Source organism: Colobus angolensis, unplaced genomic scaffold (assembly GCF_000951035.1).
Source record: "Colobus angolensis palliatus isolate OR3802 unplaced genomic scaffold, Cang.pa_1.0 Scaffold79, whole genome shotgun sequence".
Classification (NCBI taxonomy): Eukaryota; Metazoa; Chordata; class Mammalia; order Primates; family Cercopithecidae; genus Colobus; species Colobus angolensis.
Genome location: NW_012121709.1, coordinates 1,064,111 through 1,084,577, shown reverse-complemented (window position 1 = coordinate 1,084,577; position 20,467 = coordinate 1,064,111). Strand labels below are relative to the sequence as shown.

The following is a 20,467-nucleotide window of genomic DNA, read 5'->3' as shown; positions in this document are numbered from 1 at the left end:
CTGAACTCCAGCCTGGGCCACAGAGCGAGACTCCACCTCAAAAAAAAAAAAAAAAGAGAGAGAGAGAGATGAAAAGCCATGGAGGATGAGATAAGAAACTATCTAACAGGAGTTCCAGAAGTAGAGAATAGAGAAAATAGGGGAGAGGCAGTATTCGAAGAGCTATTGGAAGACATCTCCCTAAAACTAAAGGAAGAATTGAGCTCTCAGATTCAGGAGGGACAGCACATTTCAAAGAGGACGCATTAAAAAGAAATCCACACACAGATACATCAAAGAGAAGCTGAAGAATACTATGAACCAAGAGAAAGTCTTAAAAGCCAACAAAAGGGAAATGAAAACAAAATGAACAAACAAAAAACCACGCACACAAACAAAAAGATCGTTAACAAAAAATGAAGAACTGACAGAGACTTCTCATCAGCAACAACAGGTAACAAGACAGCAGAACTAAGGAAAACAAGTGTCAAGCATCCCATTCAAGCATGGAGGTGAAACAGAAAGGACTTTAGACAAAGTCTGAGAAAAATTTGTCACTCATAAACCCTTTCTGAAAAAGTACTAAAGATGTATTTCTGTAAGAAGGAAAATGAATCCAGAAGGAAGAACTGGAAATCAAGTAGCAATGGTGAAAAAATTTGTTAATTATATTAATAGGTTTTAATTTGCACAGACTGTGAAAACAAAAACAAAAGAAACAGTCTCCCCTATTATTAGTGTCTGGTAGTTTAGTTCCAAGATACTATTAAACCCGTGTAAATTATTATATCATTGTTGCTTGTTTCATTTTTGTCTTTTAGCTTTGTGCTGCCTATAAAGGGTACAATTTAATAACACATACTAGGAAATAAAGAGTGGAGAGTGTACATCAGGAAAATGCCAACAAAAGAGGACTGCGGCTCTGTTAATATCAGACAAAAGGCTTTAAGACAAAGATAACGTTTAGAAGTAATGAAGATTATTACTTAATAATAAAAAGTACAATCCAATAAAGTATAATAATTATGTGCGTATATGTTCTCAATAACATAGCCTCAAAATATTAGAAGCAAAACTTCACAGAATTGCAAGGAACAATGGATAAGTCTCCATTCTGAGTAGGAGATTTTAAGATATCTCGTTCAGAAATTGAGAGACTAAACAAAAAATTATCTGAGCAAAAGGTCATAAACTAGATCTAAAGGACCTACATAGAAGTCTACATTCAGCAATGAAAGCATGCGATCTTTTTTTTTTTTTTGAGATGGAGTCTCACTCTGTCTCTCAGGCTGGAGTGCAGTGGTGCAATCTCAGCTCACTGCAACCTCCACCTCCCAGGTTCAAGTAATTTTCCTGCCTCAGTCTCCCGAGTAGCTGGGATTACAGGTGCATGCCACCACGCCTGGCTAATTTTTGTATTTTTAGTGGAGACAGGGTTTCACTATGGCCAGGCTGGTCTCAAACTCCTGAACTCAAGTGACCCACCCGCCTTGGCCTCCCAAAGTGCTGGGATTACAGGTGTGATCCACCATGCCTGGCTAGAAAGCATGCATTCTTTTCAACCATGGGCAACCTAAGAAATGCCAACAAATTCCAAATAATTGATATCACATAAAGTATGTTTTCTGACTACAGTTTTAAAAAAGATAATAAGTAAATGTCAAAAGCAAACAAAACCCCAAAACATTCATTTGGAAAGCTACTTCCAAATATTCATGGATGAAACAACAAACAATGATGTCATAATTAAAAGTACAAAATATTTAGACCGGAATGAGGATAAAAATTATACATGTCAAACCAAAGATTTACCCTGTAGCTAAAGTGGTACTGAAAGGGAAATCGGTAGCTTTAATTGAGTTGACTAAAACTGACAATTACTAAGCTAAGATTCACCTCCAAAAGTTAAAAAAAAAAAAAATTGAACCATAAAGTAAACCCTTTAAAATAAGGAAGAAAATTATAACATGAGAAATTTCTTTAAAGAAATTACCAAGCAGATATGCCTACTGTCAGCATTTTTAAAATCTGAATTGGGGTACATGGGTGTGTGATGTCTGTAGTTTTCTGTATGCTTGAAACGTTTCATAATTAAAATCTTTGTAAAGTTAAAGCACTAAATAGTTGTAAGATTTGATGGTGATGATTACTTTCAATATCTCAAAGTCGTTTTCAATGCTTGGTCAAGTAGGAGAATTAAGATCACAAAGAGGAGGCAGGCACCCCAGTTAGATGGGCACCTGAGGTCCCTATCATTCTCCAAGTGGCATGCTGGGCGCCCTCACCCAGAGCATCAAAGGCAGGCAGCAGGCTAACATCTGTCCATCTCTTCAGGGCCGTGGACACCAACTGGAACTGCAGAGCCTCAGGCACATTCTGCTCAGGAAACTGAAGGCTCAGGCCAGGGACCTGGCCCTGCCACCAGGATTCTAGCTGCGCTCGCATCTCATCGAGGATCTCTGCGCGGCGGGGACCCTGGTCCTTGTAGTCCGTGAAGCAGTTGAGGAAGATGACGAGTTCAACATCACAGCCATCCCTTAGGTCTGTGCCCCGGCCAAATGAGCCCCCCTGGGGAGGGAAGCACAGCTCAGACCAGGGAACTCCTAGGAGCCTGGGAGTCAGACTACGATCCCATCACCTGCGCCCATCTACAGCCTGGAACCTGCCCTCTCACTGATGTCAGGTCTGGGCTCTATGACAGAGGCTGACTGCATGGGTCCTGTGACCTCTTAGAATTGTGACAGAGAGTCAAGTTGTAACTGCCTGCATCTGCCCTCTGATCCATGAAACCTGAGCTAAGTCAGGCCAATCTGCAGCAACAGATAATGGAGGCGGAGCTGAGTAGGGGCAGCGACCAGACATTTTAGCCTACTCTCTGCGGCGCCTACTGACTGCACATCTGGGCCAACAGTTGCAAATTAAGGTCCCAAGGCCAAATAGGGCCTGCAGTTGCGCTCTGTTGCCCTGTTTCCATCAATTCCCTCCCTCCCTCCCTCTTTTCTTCTTTCCTTCCTCCAACAAACATTTAGTGAGCACTTACATGTAATGTGATATCACACGGGATATCACACATATCCCGGTACATGTCAGTGCTCACTAAATGTTTGTTGCAGGAAGGAAAGAACAGGAGAGGATACAAAATTTCTGTTCTCCTGGAACTTACATGCTGGCTGGGGGAGAAAAGGAAAATGCTAAGCACTGTGCAGAGCAGAAAGGGGGCTGGTAGTGCAAGACTGCAATTTTATTTTTATTTATTTATTTTTATTTTTAAGATGGAGTTTCACTCTTGTCACCCAGGCTGGAGTGCAGTGACACAGTCTCAGCTCACTGCAACCTCTGCCTCCCAGGTTCAAGCGATTTTCCTGCCTCAGCCTCCCGAGTAGCTGGGATTACAGGGGCCTGTCACCATGCCTGGCTAATTTTTGTATTTTTAGTAGAGACAGGGTTTCACTATGTTGGCCAGGGTGGTCTCGAACTCCTGACCTCAGGTGATCCACCCACCTTGACCTGACAAAATGCTAGGATTACAGGCGTGACCCACCGTGCCCGGGCAAGACTGCAATTTTAAATTGCGTGGTCAGGCCTCAGTGGAAGAGGACATCGGATCAAGAACCTTGAAGAGGAGAAAGAGAGAGAGAGAGAGAGAGAGAGAGACAAATGGATGGGGAAGAGAATTCTCATTCTCTTCTAGGAAGAGAAAACAGCCACTACAGAGGCCTTGAATGGGCCTGTGAACCTGGTAAGCTCAGAGCAGCCAGGAGGCCAGTGTGGAGTAAGTCAAGGCCAGAGGGAGACCAGGGCCCACCCTACAGGGCTTGAGGCCTCTGCACCCTGTGAAACCATGGAGAATTTTGAGCTGAGGAGACGAGTGATCTGATTCTCGAATAGTGTTTTAAAAATTTTATCATTAAAAAAAGAAAATCTAAGCTGGCACTTAAATATATTTTATTTAAGCCAGCAAATCATCCTTCCCGGGCCGTGCAGTTCCCCAGCCCAACCTCAGCTCCATTGCTGTATCTCCTTCCCTTTCCCACGCTGACCCCTCGAGAGGGTCCCCCCGTGTCTCCACTGGCCCAACTCACTTTGCTGACTCTTGAGGCCTTGTGAACACAGTTCTCACGGAGGCGGCGCAAGATGATATCGATGGCCTTTTTCACCTGCTCCTGGAACTGGGGGCTTGGCTTCAGGTGGTCCTGGATGAAGCGGTCCAGCTCCTTGGTGGGGATCTGAGACAGGTCCAAGGCCATTCCCGGCACAGAGGGGGCGACGCTGGCTGCCCCAGCGGGGCCAGGAGCTGGGCATGAAGGTGCTTTGCTCCCTGCTCTTGGGGACACAGCACTGAGGCTCTTGCTGTTTTCAGGGGTCTTCTGGTTAGGGTTTAGCTGGATGGGATGGCCCAAACCTGGGCATCTGGCACGTGGAAGGCCCTGGAAGGTCGTTGAAGGAGCTGCCTCAGCCAGGTGCAGAGGTTTCTGCATCAACCCAGCGCCTTCTCTCCCCAGCTCCCGCCCTTCGTACAGTCAGGGTGACTGAGGCTTAGAGAGGCGAAGTGGGAGGGCCACAGCTAACCCACCTGGCATCTTTGGGCAGAGTTGAAACAGGTGCCTTTCTGAAGGGAAAAACAGCAAAATGGGTGCCCTTGTTATGGGCAGAAAGGCCTGGTAAGCAGACCATAGGTGCAGAAAAACAAAGGGCTCCTTCCCCCGGGCAGTTTCAGCTTGAGCTTGGTGATAAGACCGTTTTACATGCCTGCTGCCCTGTGAATTTTTATTATTATTTATTTATGTATTTTTTGAGATGGAGTCTTGCTCTGTCACCCAGCCTGGAGTGCAAAGGAGTGATCACGGCTCATTGCAACCTCTGCCTCCCTGGTTCAAGCAATTCTCCTGCCTCAACCTCTTGAGTAGCTGGGATTACAAGCGTCCACCACCACGCCTGGCTAATTTTTGGATTTTTTGTAGAGACGAGGTTTCACCATGTTGTCCAGGCTGGTCTCGAACTCCTGACCTCAGGTAATCTGCCCGCCTCAGCCTCCCAATGTGTTGAGATTACAGGCGTGAGCCACCACGCCCAGCCACCCCTGCTTTTTAAAGCCTGTTCCACACCATATGGCACATAGTAGATGCTCAGGAAACATTGGACACATAAACAAAGTGCAAAACCCAAGGGTCCTGGGACCCCCTCACTTACTGGCCCCTGCCAAGGCTGCACTGGATCCCCCATCCCCTTCAGAAAGCATGGGTGGTCACAGCAGGATGCTGCCTCCTGGGCTAGCAAATCCCAGTGCCAGGCTGCCCCATTCCCCAGGTCCCATGTGGGGTCGGCTGGGTCCAGGATCACAGGCCTGCAATTTCAGAGAGACAAGAAGGTTCTGGTTAGCAAGAGGGCTCTAGAGGGAAACAGACCTGGTTCCAATTGCATCTCTGCTACTTTCCAGCTGTGTGACCTGGGACAAATGATTTACCTTCTCTGAGCCTCAATTTCCTCGTCTGCAAAATGAGGATAACAACATTGCCTGCTTATCATTGTCAACCCTGGCTGCACGTTGGAATCACAAGACACCAGGATCCACTCTCAAGGGCTCTTGAGTTACATCCTACAATTCAGCAATTTCATTCCTAGGTATATTTCCAACAGATACGCATATGCACCAAAAAAAAGTCCAAAAATGTTTATAATGGCCCTATTTGTAATAGCTCCAAGTTGAAAGAACTCAAATGTCCATCATCAGTAGAATGGACAACATATTTTGATAAATTCACACAATGGAATACTATACAGCAACAAAAAAGAATGATCCACAACTATATAGCTGAATCTCAAAGACTTAATCTTGAGAACAGAACAAGAAGCCAGACACAAAAGTACATGTGGCATGATTCCATTTAAATAAGATTTAAGAAAAGGCACAACTGTAATCCTAAAAGTGTAAGTGGGGTTATTTTGGAAGGTTACTGACTGAGAGGGGACCAGCGAGGTGCTGGAAATATTCTACCATGATCTGGGTGATGATTTCAAAGTATGCAGTCTTCACACATTCATCAGAACATGCACTTTCTGCTATACATCAGCAAAACATTCACACATAAAACATGTGGGGTCAGGCACTGGTATATTTTTTAAAACTCCCCCAGGTAATTCTAATGTGCTGCATCTGGGCTGAATCCAGTGAATTAAAACATGTACATGCAGCATTTAGCTTTGGCCTACACCCAAGCACTCAGTAGATGCGACCGGTTTTGTCCTTGTTAATTATCTCCCCCTGGCCCCAGGACAGGAGAACAGGTATTATTAGGAGGTACCTGGGTCTCTCAAGCTGCCGCTGCAAGAACTGCCCAACTGCAGGGTCCTCAAAGCCATAGTTGACAGTCCAGAAAACACACAGGTGCTGATGCTGTTGGATCAGGTCCAGGACAGTCCGGAGGCCTTCGGCCAGGCTGAAAGCATCCTTCTCACAGCCCTGCTCCCAGGCAAAGATGGTCAGCAATTCCAGAGCATAGACCGGGGGCAGCGTCTCCTCCCACAACCCCTGTAGGCACACCTGTGAGAGGGCATGGCAGGGGACTCAGAAGGATGAAGGAGAGGAAAGAGAGCCAGCTCTCTGCAGAACCAGACTGGGGACCTTCCAGGCTGAGCCTGAGACAAGATGCTGTGTTCCAAGCCTGTTCCAAGAACAAGTGGCATTTCTCACCAGCCCTCACTGGTAGCTTCAGCAAAGTGGTTGGCTCGTATCATGGGGGAGTGGTGGGAGGGAGGGGTGTAAATTTCAAGTCCCAAGGAGGCAAGGAGCAGTCAGAGAGAAGCCAAGGGTAGTCTCAAATTGCTACCTATCCTCAAATAAAGGTGAAGCAGATCTGGGGTCCCAGTTCCGTGGATGGTTGGAGAAGGGCACCAAGTTGTCGCCCTTTCACCCCTGGAGTGGGGTGGGGCAGTGGGCCAGGACTCTGTCCTTCCCTCCTCACTCCAGCTGTCTATCCCCCATCCCAAAATGCATGATTTCTATTTGTGAACCATATACTTGGGATCTCCATGTACCAGGGAGAATCCCAGGCCTCTGAGTAACTCCAGAGGGGATGCTTCAGCTTGCCAGAAGGTGACCCACCTGACTAGAAGCACCCAGCATCTCCACACTCCCTCCACTCACCCTCTGTCTTTGGGGTGATAAACACACCTGAGTGCACATGTGTACCCACCACCCAGACCAAGATAGAATTTCTAATGCCCAACCAGGCTGACTCCATAGTTGTATTAATTAATTACTTAATTTATAGACAGAGTATTGCTCTGTTGCCCAGGCTGAAGTGCAGTGGCTCAATCATAGGTCACTGCAGCCTTGAACTCCTGGGCTCAAGTGGTCTTCCCGCCTCAGCCTCCTGCGTAGAGAGGACCACAGGCATGAGCCACCATATCCAGCAGTTTGCCCTTTTAAGAAGTACCAGGCTATTAGCATTTTCTGCCCCTGGAGAATCTTATGTGGAAAGAACCTGCGTAAGATTTACCAACACATATATTTATTTATGTGCAAGTGGAGGAAACAGAGGCCCAGAGAAGGCTAGGAACTTGTCCAGGGTCACACAGCAAGAAGATGGCTGAGCCAGAATTGGAATCCAGAATCTCCTAGATAGACTGCTTATGATGACTGGTCCATCAGAATGACTAAGCCATGTGCTGCAAGATTTTAGGGGAGCCTGTTCCCCCATCTCCAGGCATAGACTTGGCACACTTTCCCCAGTGCGTAAGAGTCTGGCAACAAACATGAACAGAGCAAGGGAGCATCCCTGAGGCTGGGGAGGGAGGTGTACCACCTCCACATTTCCTCATACCATACCAGACAGGCCAAAGTCCTGAATATGAACAGAAATACAGTGGGAAACAATACGGTGGCAGGAAATATGAAAGAGTCATTTTACAAAGTCAGGATAGGGAAAGACCTCTTTTTTTTTTTTTCTTGAGATGGAATCTGGCTTTGTCACCCAGACTGGAGTGCAGTGGTGCAATCTTGGCTTACTGCAACCTCTGCCTCCTGGGTTCAAGTGATTCTCTTGCCGCAGCCTTCCAAGTAACTGGAATTACAGGTGTATGCCACCACACCTGGCTACATTTTTTATTTTTAGTAGAGACAGGGTTTCACCATGTTGGCCAGGCTGGTCTTGAACTCCTGACCTCAAGTGATCCACCTGCCTTGGCCACTCAAAGTGCTGGGATTCCAGCCGTGAGCCACTGCACCTGGCAGGATAGAAAGCCTTCTTAAGATACACTAAGAATAACTCATTTTTCAAAGGATATATCTGAGTACATTAAAATTTAAATATTTTGTCCTATAAATAACCTTTAAACAAAGCAAAAGCCCAAGTCACAGACTGGAAGAATACTGGAAGAATGCATTATATTAACTAAATAAGGATCAGTATCCACAACATATAAAGAGCTTCAGCAAATCAATAACAAGACAGCTAACCCAGGAGAAAATAATGCACAAGGTACATAAACAGATAATTCCCAGAAAGAGAACATGAATGGCCACTAAATGTATGACAACAGTTTCACAACTATGGAAGTACAAAGCAAATAGTCATATGTCTGGAGCAACCCTCCCAAGGGGGCTTCACCTGGTGGTACCAGTGCTTCACCAGCAAGATCAGGTTCTTCAACTTGGCTGGGCGAATGTTTACAAAGTCCCTCCGCAGTTCTGTGAAGCAGGCCGCATGCTCACCCCCTTGGAAGCCACTGTTGAGGAGGGTAGAGTAGACTTGTGGCTTGGGTTTGACGCGAGAGCCGGCCTGACCTGTTGGTGTGAAGCGCTGTGAGTTAGGAAGGGCACTGAGGACACAGGACGGAGGGCGGTGGGCAGCCCACAGGCTGAGGTGGAAGGATTGCTTGAACCCAGGATGGAGGTTGCTGAGCTCAGCCTGGGGCACTGAGAGAGAATGCGAAGAATTTGGAGGGGAAGAAATCTGGCAACATGGGAGTCGGGGGAATGGGAAGAGAGCCCGGAGCTTTTCAGGAGTCTGGAAGAAAAGCGGCACTCCAGAATGCAGTGGGAGAGTCCCTCCCTCCCAAACGGCCAGGCAGTCCTTGGAGCAACAGCTCAAAGAAGAGCAGCTGCATTCTAAGATGGTTAAACAGGAAAGAGGCTTCCAGCTGAGTCAGCAGTACCTGCAGCCTGGCAACTCTCTCCTTCCATGAGCCTTCCTCAAAACACCACTCTACATACCCTTAATTAAGAGGTGTCACGGAGAGGAAAATGATGCTCAAGCAATAAAAGGCAAAAAGCCCTGATCCTTTAGCAGTGGTTGTTGATATTTTTTACTACAGGCCTGGGGCTGTGGCTCACACCTGTAATCCCAGCACTTTGGGAGGCCGAGGTGGGCAGTTCACCTGAGGTCAGGAGTTCAAGACCAGCCTGGCCAACATCGTGAACCTCTATCTCTACTAAAAATATACAAAAATTAGCCAGTCATGGTGGCACTCGCCTGTAATCCCAGCTACTCCAGAGGCTGAAGCATGAGAATCGCTTGAACTCAAGAGGCTGAGGTTGCAGTGAGCTGAGATCATGCCACTGCACTCCAGCCTGAGGCACAGAGTGAGATCAGAAAAAAAAAAAATCTATATCTATCTATCTATATTTTACTGCATACTGGGCACTGACAGAAGGTCTTTACATGTATCTCCACCACAACCCTATGAGGCAAGTACAGTTCTTCATCCCATTTGATAGCTGAGGAAGCTGAGGCACAGAGAAATTCCATGCTTTGCTTAAGGTTATACCGCCAGCATGCGATGGAGTCAGGATTTGAAAAGTCAGAGCCGGTAGACTTTACAGGATGCACGTTTTCCTCCACCACTCCCACGGGCATGACTTGGGAGAAGTAAACACTCTCCATAATTCCCTGAGGTTGCTGCTAGCACTTGCTTGCTGTGTGGCTTTGGGTGGGTCACTGTATGTCTCTGAGCCTCAGTTTCCCCATTGGTGAAATTGAAGCTGAAACAGTACAGACCTCATAGGCTTGTTGTGAAGAATTGATGAGATAAAACATGTCAAGTGCTTGGAATAGTTAAGCATTTAATAAGTGGTAACCATTATGATTAATATATGTGTACCCAGCCCGGGTGTGGTGGCTCATGACTATAATCCTAGCACTTTGGGAGGCTGAAGCAGGTGGATTATTTGAGCCCAAAAGTTCAAGACCAGACTGCTGGTCTTAGTGAAACCCTATCTCTTAAAAAAAAAAAAAAAATTAGCCAGGCATGGTGGTGCATGCCTGTAGTCCCAGCTACTCGGGAGGCTGAGGTGGGAGGATTGCTTGAACCCAAGATGGAGGTTGCAGTGAGCCAAGATCATGCCACTACACTCTAACCTGGGTAAGAATAAGACCCTGTCTTAAAAATGTGTGTGTGTGTGTGTACCTAGTAAGTGGCTACACTAGGCATGGGGTACCAGGCATAGGGGATGTGGCTACCTGCCCAAAGGATAAAGCTATCCCCCAGATCATCAAGGTAAATAATAATAATAATAACAATAATAATAGAAACAACAACAATAATAGAAATAATAATAGCAAACACTCTTACAACCCTTATCACATGCTAGACTTTTTTTTTTTTTTTTTAAGAAGTCTTAGACAGATTGTAGTGGCAAAATCACAGCCCCCTGCAGCCTCCACTGCCTGGGCTCAAACAATCCTCCCACCTCAGCCTCCCCAGCAGCTGGGACCACAGGGAGGCATGCACTACTACACCTGGCTATTTTTTTAATTATTATTATTTGTAGAGACTAGAGCTTGCTGTTTTGCCAAGGCTGATCTTGAACTCCTGGGCTCAAGCGATCCTCTCATCTTGGCCTCCCAAAGCTGGGATTACAGGCACGAGCCACAGCGCCTGGCCCACTAGGCACACTTCTATGCTTGATTACATATATTAATGCATTTAATTCTTCTGACAACTCGATAAGATTACTAATATCCCCATTGGTATTATCCTCATTTTACGGATGAGGACACAAAAGACATTATTTTTATCTTAACTCAAGCACAGGTATATTACGAAGAATGCAAAAATCACATTAATGTTTTCAAGATAAAATACAAGATTTTGCAGAATTCTGGTTTTGTCCCCAGGCCCCTACTGCTAGCCACGTGTCCACTTGGCTTAGCTTTCGGGAATATTTGTGGAAGGGCTGAGCAGTAACTGCTCCAGGCAGTGGCTGAGGGAAACTACCAGATGCCTGTGGGAGGGCCAAGCTCCTTGACAGCAGGACCACAGATCCAGGAGGAACTGGGCTTTCTCTGCCTTTGTCTGGCACAAGTCCAATATGTTTAGTCCCCAGACTGAGGCTGAGAGAGGGGTAGAGGCTGGCCCAGGTCACATAGCAAGTCGGTGGCTGGGCTAGAATTGGAAGTCCTGTGTTGTTCCCAGTGATCTTGCCCCCAATCCTGGAACAGTCCAGGAACCCCTCACCCAGGACATCGAAGGCAGGCACCAGGCTAACATCCATCCAGTCCTCAAGATCTATGGATGTCAGGCGGAACTGCAGGGCCCCAGGCACGCTCTGCTCAGGGAAGTTGAGGCTCAGACCAGGGACTGGGTTCTGCCACCAGGATTCCAGCAATGCCCGCATCTCACTAAGGATCTCTGCACGGCGGGCCCCCTGGTCCACGTAGCTCTTGAAGCAGTCGAGGAAGATGACAAGTTCAGAATCACAGCCACCCTTGAGAGCTGTGCCCCGGCCAGAGGAGCCTCCCTGGGCAAAGAAAAACAACTCAGAATTTCATACTGTCCAATTCTAGTGGCCTTGCAACCTGGCAGGCGACTTAAGTGAAGTGAGGGTGCTGGGGAGAGACTGTGGCCACATGGTTCTAGATGTTGAAGCCACGTGGGAATGTGGGTCCAGGGTAGCCAGGCTTGAGATTTCAAGAGAAGCAATTTTAATATGTAAATCCATGATTTTTTTTCCCATAGAAACAGAGTCTTGTTCTGTCACCCAGGCTGGAATGCAGTGACATAATTGTGCTCACTGCGGCCCTGAACTCCTGGGCTCGAGTGATCCTCCTGCCTCAGCCTCTCAAGTAGTTGAGACTACAGGCACATGCCACCATGCCTGGCTAGTTTTTACATTTTTTTTTTTTTAAAGAGACAGGGTCTTGCTATGTTGCCCAGGCTGGAATGCAGTGGTTATTCACAGACACGATTGTAGCTCACTGTAGCTTGGAACTCCTGGGCTCGAGTGATCTTCCTGCCTCAGCTTCCCAAGTATCTGAGACTACAGGCATGCACTACTGTGCTGGGCTAAATCCATAATTTTTATTTTATTTTTATTTTTGAGACAAAGTCTTGCTCTGTTGCCCAGGCTGGAGTGCAGTGGCACCATCTCAGCTCACTGCAACCTCCATCTCATGAGTTCAAGCGATTCTCCCACCTCAGCCTCTCGAGTAGCTGGGACTACAGGTGTGCACCACCACGCCCAGCTAATTTTTGTATTTTTAGCAGAGATGGGGTTTCACCATGTTGGCCAGGCTGGTCTTGAATTTCTGACCTGAAGCGATCTGCCCTCTTTGACCTCCCAAAGTGCTAGGATTACAGGCCAAGTAAGCCACCGTGCCAGGCCTATAGCCATGATTTTTAAATGTTGGCAACTAACTTTTTAAAAACTCAAGACCGAAGGTAAAACAAATTCTGCTTTGCAGAACACACATTCGCAATCTTTACTCAGAATGCTTTGTATAGCATTTGTTCGCAAGCTTTGTACAGAACTGTGGTATGACTCAATTTCTGAGACCTGTGTGATCAGTGTTTCTTTCAGCAAAGCTTCCAACCTGAGGATTTGGAAAAGAAACTCCTAAACATTGTCGGAGCCACTGTTCTGTGTCTGGGATCTGACGTCTCTACTCTCACGTCCAACACAAAACAACTGTGATGTAGTTACATGTGGTTGCAGATATGGGGAGTGAGGCTCAGACGGTGAAATGAGTTACACAGCCAGTAAACAACAAGAACCAGGATGGAGCCCTCCAGGAGCAAGTCTTGCCCCAAACTGGGACCCCCTACTTATCCCGATGATTATGCCAGTCCTTTTACTTCCAGCTCCCACAATGTGGGGGCTGCTGACAAAGTGGGAAGAGAGTATATTACAGGCTGGGCACTTCCTGCACGTTTCACACACTTTCATCTCATTGAACCTTCCTCACAGCCCCGGAAGTAAGGTACCAATTTACAAAAGAGGAAGCAAAAGCACAGTGCTCACTTTATAAAGGAGGAAATGAAAGCACACAGAGATTGTGCTCAAGACCCCCCGCCTGCTGTACCCCTTTCCAGGGAAGCTAAGGATGCCAGGGCTTTCTCTTGCTGCACAGAAATCCCTCCTGTCTGTCTCCGAGATAGAAACGGGACTTCACACCTCCTAGGCAACAAGTCTGTCCTCCTTCCCCACCTCCCAAGCTGAGAGTCAGCCCCAGGAAACCACTAGGTGCTCTGAGGCCATTTCTACTCTGTGTTTTCACTCCCTCTCCTGACAACCTCCAAATCTGCTTTAGCACACCCAGGTTCCCTCGGTCCATCCACCCCTGGTACCCCCAAATTTACCCTGAGGATAAGGTAGCTCATGACTTGTCTCCTCCCTGAATCTGCGAGTGTCCTGGGATCACAGTGGCAGTGTGGCTGTATTTAAGTGACAAAAAGTGACCTGGAGCCTGGGCAACACGGTGAAATCCCATCTCTACAAAACATGCAAAAATTACCTGGGCATGGTGGCTCACACCTGTAATCCCAGCACTTTGAGAGGCCAAGGCAAGTTGATCACTTGAGCCCAAGAGTTCCAGACCAGCCTGGGCAACACGGCAAAACTCTATCTCTATAAAAAAAAAAGCGAATAATTAGCCAGGAGTGGTAGTGTGTGCCTGTAGTGCCAGCTACTTGGGAGGCTGAGGTATGAGAATAACTTGAGCCTGGGAGGCAGAGGTTGCAGTGAGCCAAGATCGTGCCACTGCACTCCAGCCTGGGTGACACAGTGAGACCCTGTCTAAAAGAAAAAAGAAGTGACTCAGAGCAGTAGTTTGGCGTTTAGCCTCAGTTTCCCTATCCATAACACAGGTACAATAATACCTACCTCACTGAATCTCATTTAATGAGATAATTTTCATTGTTATTTGGTAATGTCTCAATAAATTGCGCTATTCTGGCTGTTATAGAGTATTATTACTTCCGTATCCTTAGGGTCTGGCATAGTGTGAGGCCCCCAGCCTGTCTGAATGAGTGGGTGAATGAGTGAGTGAGTGAGTGAATGCAAATGGATGAGAGGCAGCCTCTGAGAGCAGAGATGCAGGAATCAGGCTACTTGGATTTGAATCCTGGCTGGGCCTCTTACAGGATTGGACATGTCACTGTGCCGCTCTGTGCCTCAGTTTCTCCATCTGTCAAGCAGACTTAAGAGTACCTACCTGGCTCGTATGTTCAGGGGACTTAGCACAGGGCTGGCACATTGGAAGTGTTTGTTAAAGAAATGAATGAGAGGTGCACAAGTGGATAAAAGCCACCCCCACCGTAACGCTATGTGAGGCTTAAGCGTCCTCCCAGGACTGTCCCCTTTGGACACATAAAGACCCCGAGGCGGCACCTCACCTTGACGATTTTCAGCACTCGCGGGGCAGCAGCTCCGGGGCGGCCCCCGCGCTCCCTCAAGACAGCGGCCAGGGCGCCCAGGGCGCGCCGCGCCTTCTCTGTGAACTCCTTCCGCGGCTGCAGCCTTGTGGCCACGAATCTGTCCAGCCCGCTGGCCGGGGTGCGGTACAAGTCCATGGCCACCTGGCGCAGCTGCAAGGGGAAGCAGGGTTCTGGCGCGGCCTTTAGATTTCTGGTTTCCCTGCTCGGCTCTCCGCACCACGCCCAGCTCGCCAGGACCTAGGTCCTCGGTCTAGAGAGTGGCATGAAATGGGGACCGGCACTGCAGGTTCTGTCTTCCTTAGGTTTCTCTACTCCTCCCCAAACTTGGGAAATTCCCTGCTTTCAGTTTCGTTTCTTTCTAGCAGCTCTTGGATCTGGCACCCACTTCCTGGTTCCCTTTCCAGCTACGACTTCCTCTCCTTCATCTCTTTGCTTCCAGCCGTCCCTGCAACCATCAGCTGCAACGAACTAATCACAACCTAACAAAGTATCTTGACAGAAGCAGGTCCACAGAACGTATGGGTACATATTGAGTAACATACTCTGAGCATTTCAGAAATGTACAGGTTTTACATGAAAAAAAAATAATTCAGGATTTAATAAACGGAGAACTCCTATGTTGCCGTCTGGCTGAGGAATGTGTTCTAAACACCACTACCAGCACCAATGATAATAAAGCACACTTGGAGGCTCTCACTGACTCCTCCCAACGACCATGGTGTAGGTGCTATTACCGTCACCCATTTGACAGACGAGGAAGTCAAGGTACAGAGGAACTAGGTAACTGCCCAAGGTAACACGGCTGGAAAGTTGTCTGGCTGGATTCAAACCCAGCACAAGCCCACAAAGCTGCCTTCTTCAGAAGCCAACTCTTCCTAAATAATTTATATGTGTAATGCAGTTCCAATAAAAATTCCATTTTTAAAAACTTCAAACACACGATCTAAAGTCTGTCTGCAAGAATTAAAAATTATTTTGGAGGAGAAGGGAGGAAGGAAAGTCAGTCAGTTTAGAATGGTACCTTGCACAATAACACTACATATTAAAACATTGTAAAGCTGCAATAGGGAAATCCTCTTGGAACAGGCACAAAGCTAAACGGACTGTGAGCTATAAGCTGCAGAGTGGAGATTTGAATCCAGGACCATTGCACTTCTATCTTCATGGCCTGTCTCCTCCTTTTTCTGCTTATTTCTGGCTGCTTCTCCACCCAGGTTCCCAGAGACTGCACGCCTGAGCTCTCTTCCAGGCCTGGTCCAAGCCATAGCCTATCTCCTCCTCCCCATCTTACTAACAAACTCGCAGGTCCTCTCTCCTGTCTGCGCCGGGACCCAGCATTTACTCTGCCTCTGAGTACTTTTCAGGTAATAGTCTTAACAAGTGCTTCCTGACGTCTGCATGTTAACTGAAAGGAAATAGATAGGATTAGAGTGTGAATTTCAGAGGTCATGGTCAACCAGAGGGAGAGATGCTGGGTCTGTAGTATGTACACCACAACATATGTAGTATGCAGTATTTTGGGTAGTGAATGCTGCATCACTTGGAATATTCAAGTATGGGCAGGAGACTATTTTGTAGGCCAGGTGTTGTGGCGGGGATTTAAGTCAAGGGATTCAGGAATGATTTTCATGCTTGTCCATTAATCACAGTCTTCTTCCTGAGTCACAGGCCGCTTTAGAAACTTTCTATTCAAGATAGTGGATTGAACACAAGCTCAAAATTCTATTAAAATAGCAGCAAAGATATATTAAAAGCATAATGGAAATCAACAGGGTTGGAAACTGAGAAAAAGTGCAGTCAAGGGAACAGGACATTTGAGGCATTTTTAGAAGATGGAACACAGAAGAGTCAATATTGGGTCAGGATGGTGGACTGAACATATACACAAGCCTTCAACGTTCATCCCAGGCCTCTAGAAGTGGCAGGAAAGAGATGGAAAAACTTTAATAATGTTGCTGGGTCCTAACCAGAGGTGCCCTAGATAAACCGGAAACTGAGATCCCTGATAGAGATATGGGATTGGATGAAGGAGGAAATTGCAGCCAAAACGCATAGAGGAGGGGGTGCCTATGCAGAGTGGAAAGGATCTGAGGGGCTGCAGGCGCTAGGCAGTGGATTGAAGGAGAAGAGACCCTAGGTTAACTGTCATGGTTGTCAATTGTGCTGGCATAGTAATGACAGCCTCTAAAGACATGCGGTCTCCCCCGCCAACCTTTCTGTGTTGAGTAACAGGCGGCAGAGATGCCTGTTTAAGGAGGGAGCGGTGAGGGTGGGGCAGAGGCAGGGAAGTACCCAGCATACCTGGCCACATCCGGAAAGAACAGGAAGCCCTGTATGCAGAAGACTCGTTCCTGGCACTTCCTCTTTTCTCACCTCTGCCTCTAGATGCAGTAAGAAGGTACCAACTTCACAGGGAGACAAGCAGAACATCCCCAGTGAGCAAAAACCACACATCCAAAGGTGCCAGATTATTTTGGGAGATTGAATGCTATGAATATAAAAACTCACATGTAAGGACATTAAAATAATCAATAAAGGAGAAGGAGTCTTCTATGGTCTGAATTTGTCCCCCAAAATTCATGTGTTGGAAACTTACTCCCCAGTGCAGCACTTGGGAAGCGGGGTCTAACAGGAGGTGTTTGTGTCATGAGGGCTCTGCCCACATGAATGGATTATGGCCACTATGAAAAGAGCTTGCAGGAATGGGTTCATTCTCTTCTGCTTTTCTGCCATGTGAGGACATAGCGTTCCTCCCCTCCAAAAGACACAGCATTTTTCAAGGTGTCATCCTGGAAGCATAGAGAACAGGCCTTAACCTGCTGAAGCCTTTATCTTGCACTTCTCAGCCTCCGGAACTGTGATAAATAAATTTCTGTTCTTTGCTAATTACCTAGTGGCTTTTTGTTTTAGAAGTACAAATTGCACTAAGATGGTCTTAGTTAACATCCTCAGAGGGATTAGATATTATATCCATTATAATTATTCATTGTATTCATAATTATTCATCATATCCGTGAAATAAGAAGTTATGAAAATCAACTGCCATGACCATCACATTGGAAGTGAAAAAATAATGTAAAATAAAACCAAAGATGAACAGAAAAACCAAACCTTCTCCATAGATAGGCTGAATAAATATACCTGAAGATGAAATTGGTAAACTGGAAGATGGAATGGAGGAAATTACCCAAGATTACAGGAAAGCAAGACATAGAAAAGAAAGATATAAAAGACAACTTATGAGATGTGGAAAACAGATCTATTCCTTCTTATTATGAATATTTATTGAGGCTGGGTGCGGTGGCTCATGCCTGTAATCCCAGCACTTTGGGAAGCCAAGACAGGTGGGTCACCTGAGGTCAGGAGTTCAAGACTTCCCTGGCCAACATGGTGAAACCCTGTCTCTACTAAAAATACAAAAATTAGCTGGGCCTGGTGGCAGGCACCTGTAATCCCAGCTACTCAGGAGCCTGAGGCAGGAGAACCCAGGAGGCAGAGGTTGCAGTGAGCCGAGATCATATCATTGCACTCTACTCTGGACGACAAGAGTGAAACTCTGGCTCAAAAATAAACAAACAAATAAATAAATAAATAAATATTGAGTGTTTTCTTTATGGTAGGCACTTGTCTAGCACAGAACATGTGTGGTGAGTAAGTGAAAAGGCCTCTGCTCTCATGGAATTTATATTCTAACAAGAGAAGATGGACAAAAAATTAATAAGCAAATAAGTGAAAAAATGTTGGATTCATGATTAGATAAAATCTTAAGCAGAGGGTTTTTCTTGGTTTGCTTGGAATTAGAAGGCATATCTGGACAGGTCAGCCACAGTTGTGGGTGTAACAAAATGTCTAAGAATGTCTGTTATACATTCTGTTACTACTGTCAAACATATTCTTGGTTGATACAGTAGCAAATCATCTGCTGTTCTCCTTGGAAAACTATTGCCTGTTGCCTATATATAAAAGGTGCCAGTATCCACCTACAGATACTCTCTCTATTATTATTATTATTATTATTATTTTTCTGAGATGGAATCTCGCTCTTTTGCCCAGGCTGGAGTGCAGTGGCGTGATCTTGGCTCACTGCAAGCTCCGCCTCCCAGGTTCACGCCATTCTCCTGCCTCAACCTCCCAAGTAGCTGGGACTACAGGCGCCCGCCACCATGCCCAGCTAATTTTTTGTATTTTTAGTAGAGACGGGGTGTCACCGTGTTAGCCAGGATGGTCGCGATCTCCTGACCTCGTGATCCGCCTGCCTCGGCCTCCCACAGTGCTGGGATTACAGGCGACTCTCTCTTTTTGCCTGTCTGCTTAGCCAACTCACTCACCACCTTGTACTGTCCCAGGAAGACATTGCTGCTGGTTTCTTTTTGAAAAAGAATATTCTTTCCTTCTTTCTTTCTTCCTTCCCTTCCTTCCCTTCCTTCCCTTTCCTTCCCTTCCTCCCTTTCCTTCCCTTCCTCCTTTCCTTCCTTCCTTCCTTCCTTCCTTCCTTTTTTCCTTCCTTCCTTTCTTTCTTTCTTTTCTTTCTTTCAACAGAGTCTTGCTGTGTCACCCAGGCTTCAGTGCAGCAGTGCGCTCTTGGCTCACTGCAACCTCCGTCTCCTGGGTTGAAGCGATTCTCCTGCCTCAGCCTCCCCAGTATCTGGGATTACAGGTGTGTGCCACCATGTCTGGCTAATTTTTGTATTTTTAGTATAAAGACGGGGTTTCACCATGTTGGCCAGGGTGGTCTCGAACTCCTGACCTCAGGTGATCCACCCACCTTGGCTTCCCAAAGTGTTGGGATTACAGGAGTGAGCCACTGCGCCCGGCAGAAAAAGAATCTTCTGATGCTTCAAAAGAATAAGTTGGATTCGTGGATGGATAGAAGGATGAAGAAATTGTAGATATGCAATCAAGCAGGTGCCGTAAAACTTTCATTGTAAAATCTATGTGGTGAGTATATGAGTGTTCACTGTAAAATTCTTTCAATGTGGCTGTTTGCTTGGAAATTTTTATTAATGAAATGTTGGAAGAAACTGGCAAACTATGGCCCATGGGCCGCATCTGGTCCAGCCTCTGCTTGTTTTTGTACTTTTTTTTTTTTTGACAGAGTCTTGCTCTGTAGCCCAGGATGGAGTGCAGTGGCATGATCTTGGCTCACTGCAACCTCCACCTCACTGGTTCAAGCAATTCTCCTGCCTCAGCCTCCTGAGTAGCTGGCATTACAGGCACCTGCCACCACACTTGGTTAATTTTTCTATTTTTTGTAGAGACGGGGTTTCACCATCTTGGCCAGGCTGATCTCGAACTCCTGACCTCAAGTGATCTGCCTGCCTTGGCCTCCCAAAGTGTTGGGATTATAGGTGTGAGCCACTGCACCCGACTGTTGTACTTTTTAACATGTTTAAATGGTTAAGAAAAAAAAATCAATAGAAGAATATTAAAAATAAAAGAAGAATATTCTGTGACATGAAAATTATGAAATTCAGTGTCCATAAATAAAGTTTAATTGAAATGCCACTACACCCATTTGTTTATATATTGTCTATGGTTGCTTGCATTATAGCAACAGCAGAGATGAAGAGTCCAACTGAGGTTGGATGGCCCATAACGCCTAAAATATTTACTATATTGCCCTTCACGGGGAAAACTTGGCCAATCTAGCAACTGCTGGGCAGGTAGGTGGGACTTAATGATAGCTGCAGTGATTCTCATTTCACAATTCTGTTTTGTTCTTCTACATCAACACTAAGAAACCTTACTCATGACACTTATGATATTAAAAAAATATTTTCTTTAATCAGCTGGCAGTACATGGGGGTTGAGAGCAGGGATAGAGCGAGGTTCA

General features: G+C 46.4%; 1 protein-coding gene across 1 annotated transcript in view; it reads right to left on the bottom strand.

The window, feature by feature from the left end:
* Positions 1–14,857, bottom strand: part of OAS3 (2'-5'-oligoadenylate synthetase 3, 100kDa) — a 24,910-nt gene extending 10,053 nt beyond the window's left edge. The window contains exons 1-7 of the mRNA XM_011928675.1: positions 14,593–14,857; positions 11,437–11,719; positions 8,589–8,764; positions 6,282–6,520; positions 5,170–5,323; positions 4,062–4,406; positions 2,265–2,547 (exon numbers count right to left, since the gene is read on the bottom strand). Coding sequence (XP_011784065.1) covers positions 2,265–2,547; positions 4,062–4,406; positions 5,170–5,323; positions 6,282–6,520; positions 8,589–8,764; positions 11,437–11,719; positions 14,593–14,769 — 1,657 coding nt within the window. The 5' untranslated portion in view covers positions 14,770–14,857. The remainder of the gene's footprint in view (positions 1–2,264; positions 2,548–4,061; positions 4,407–5,169; positions 5,324–6,281; positions 6,521–8,588; positions 8,765–11,436; positions 11,720–14,592) is intronic.
* Positions 14,858–20,467: the final 5,610 nt, after the last annotated feature.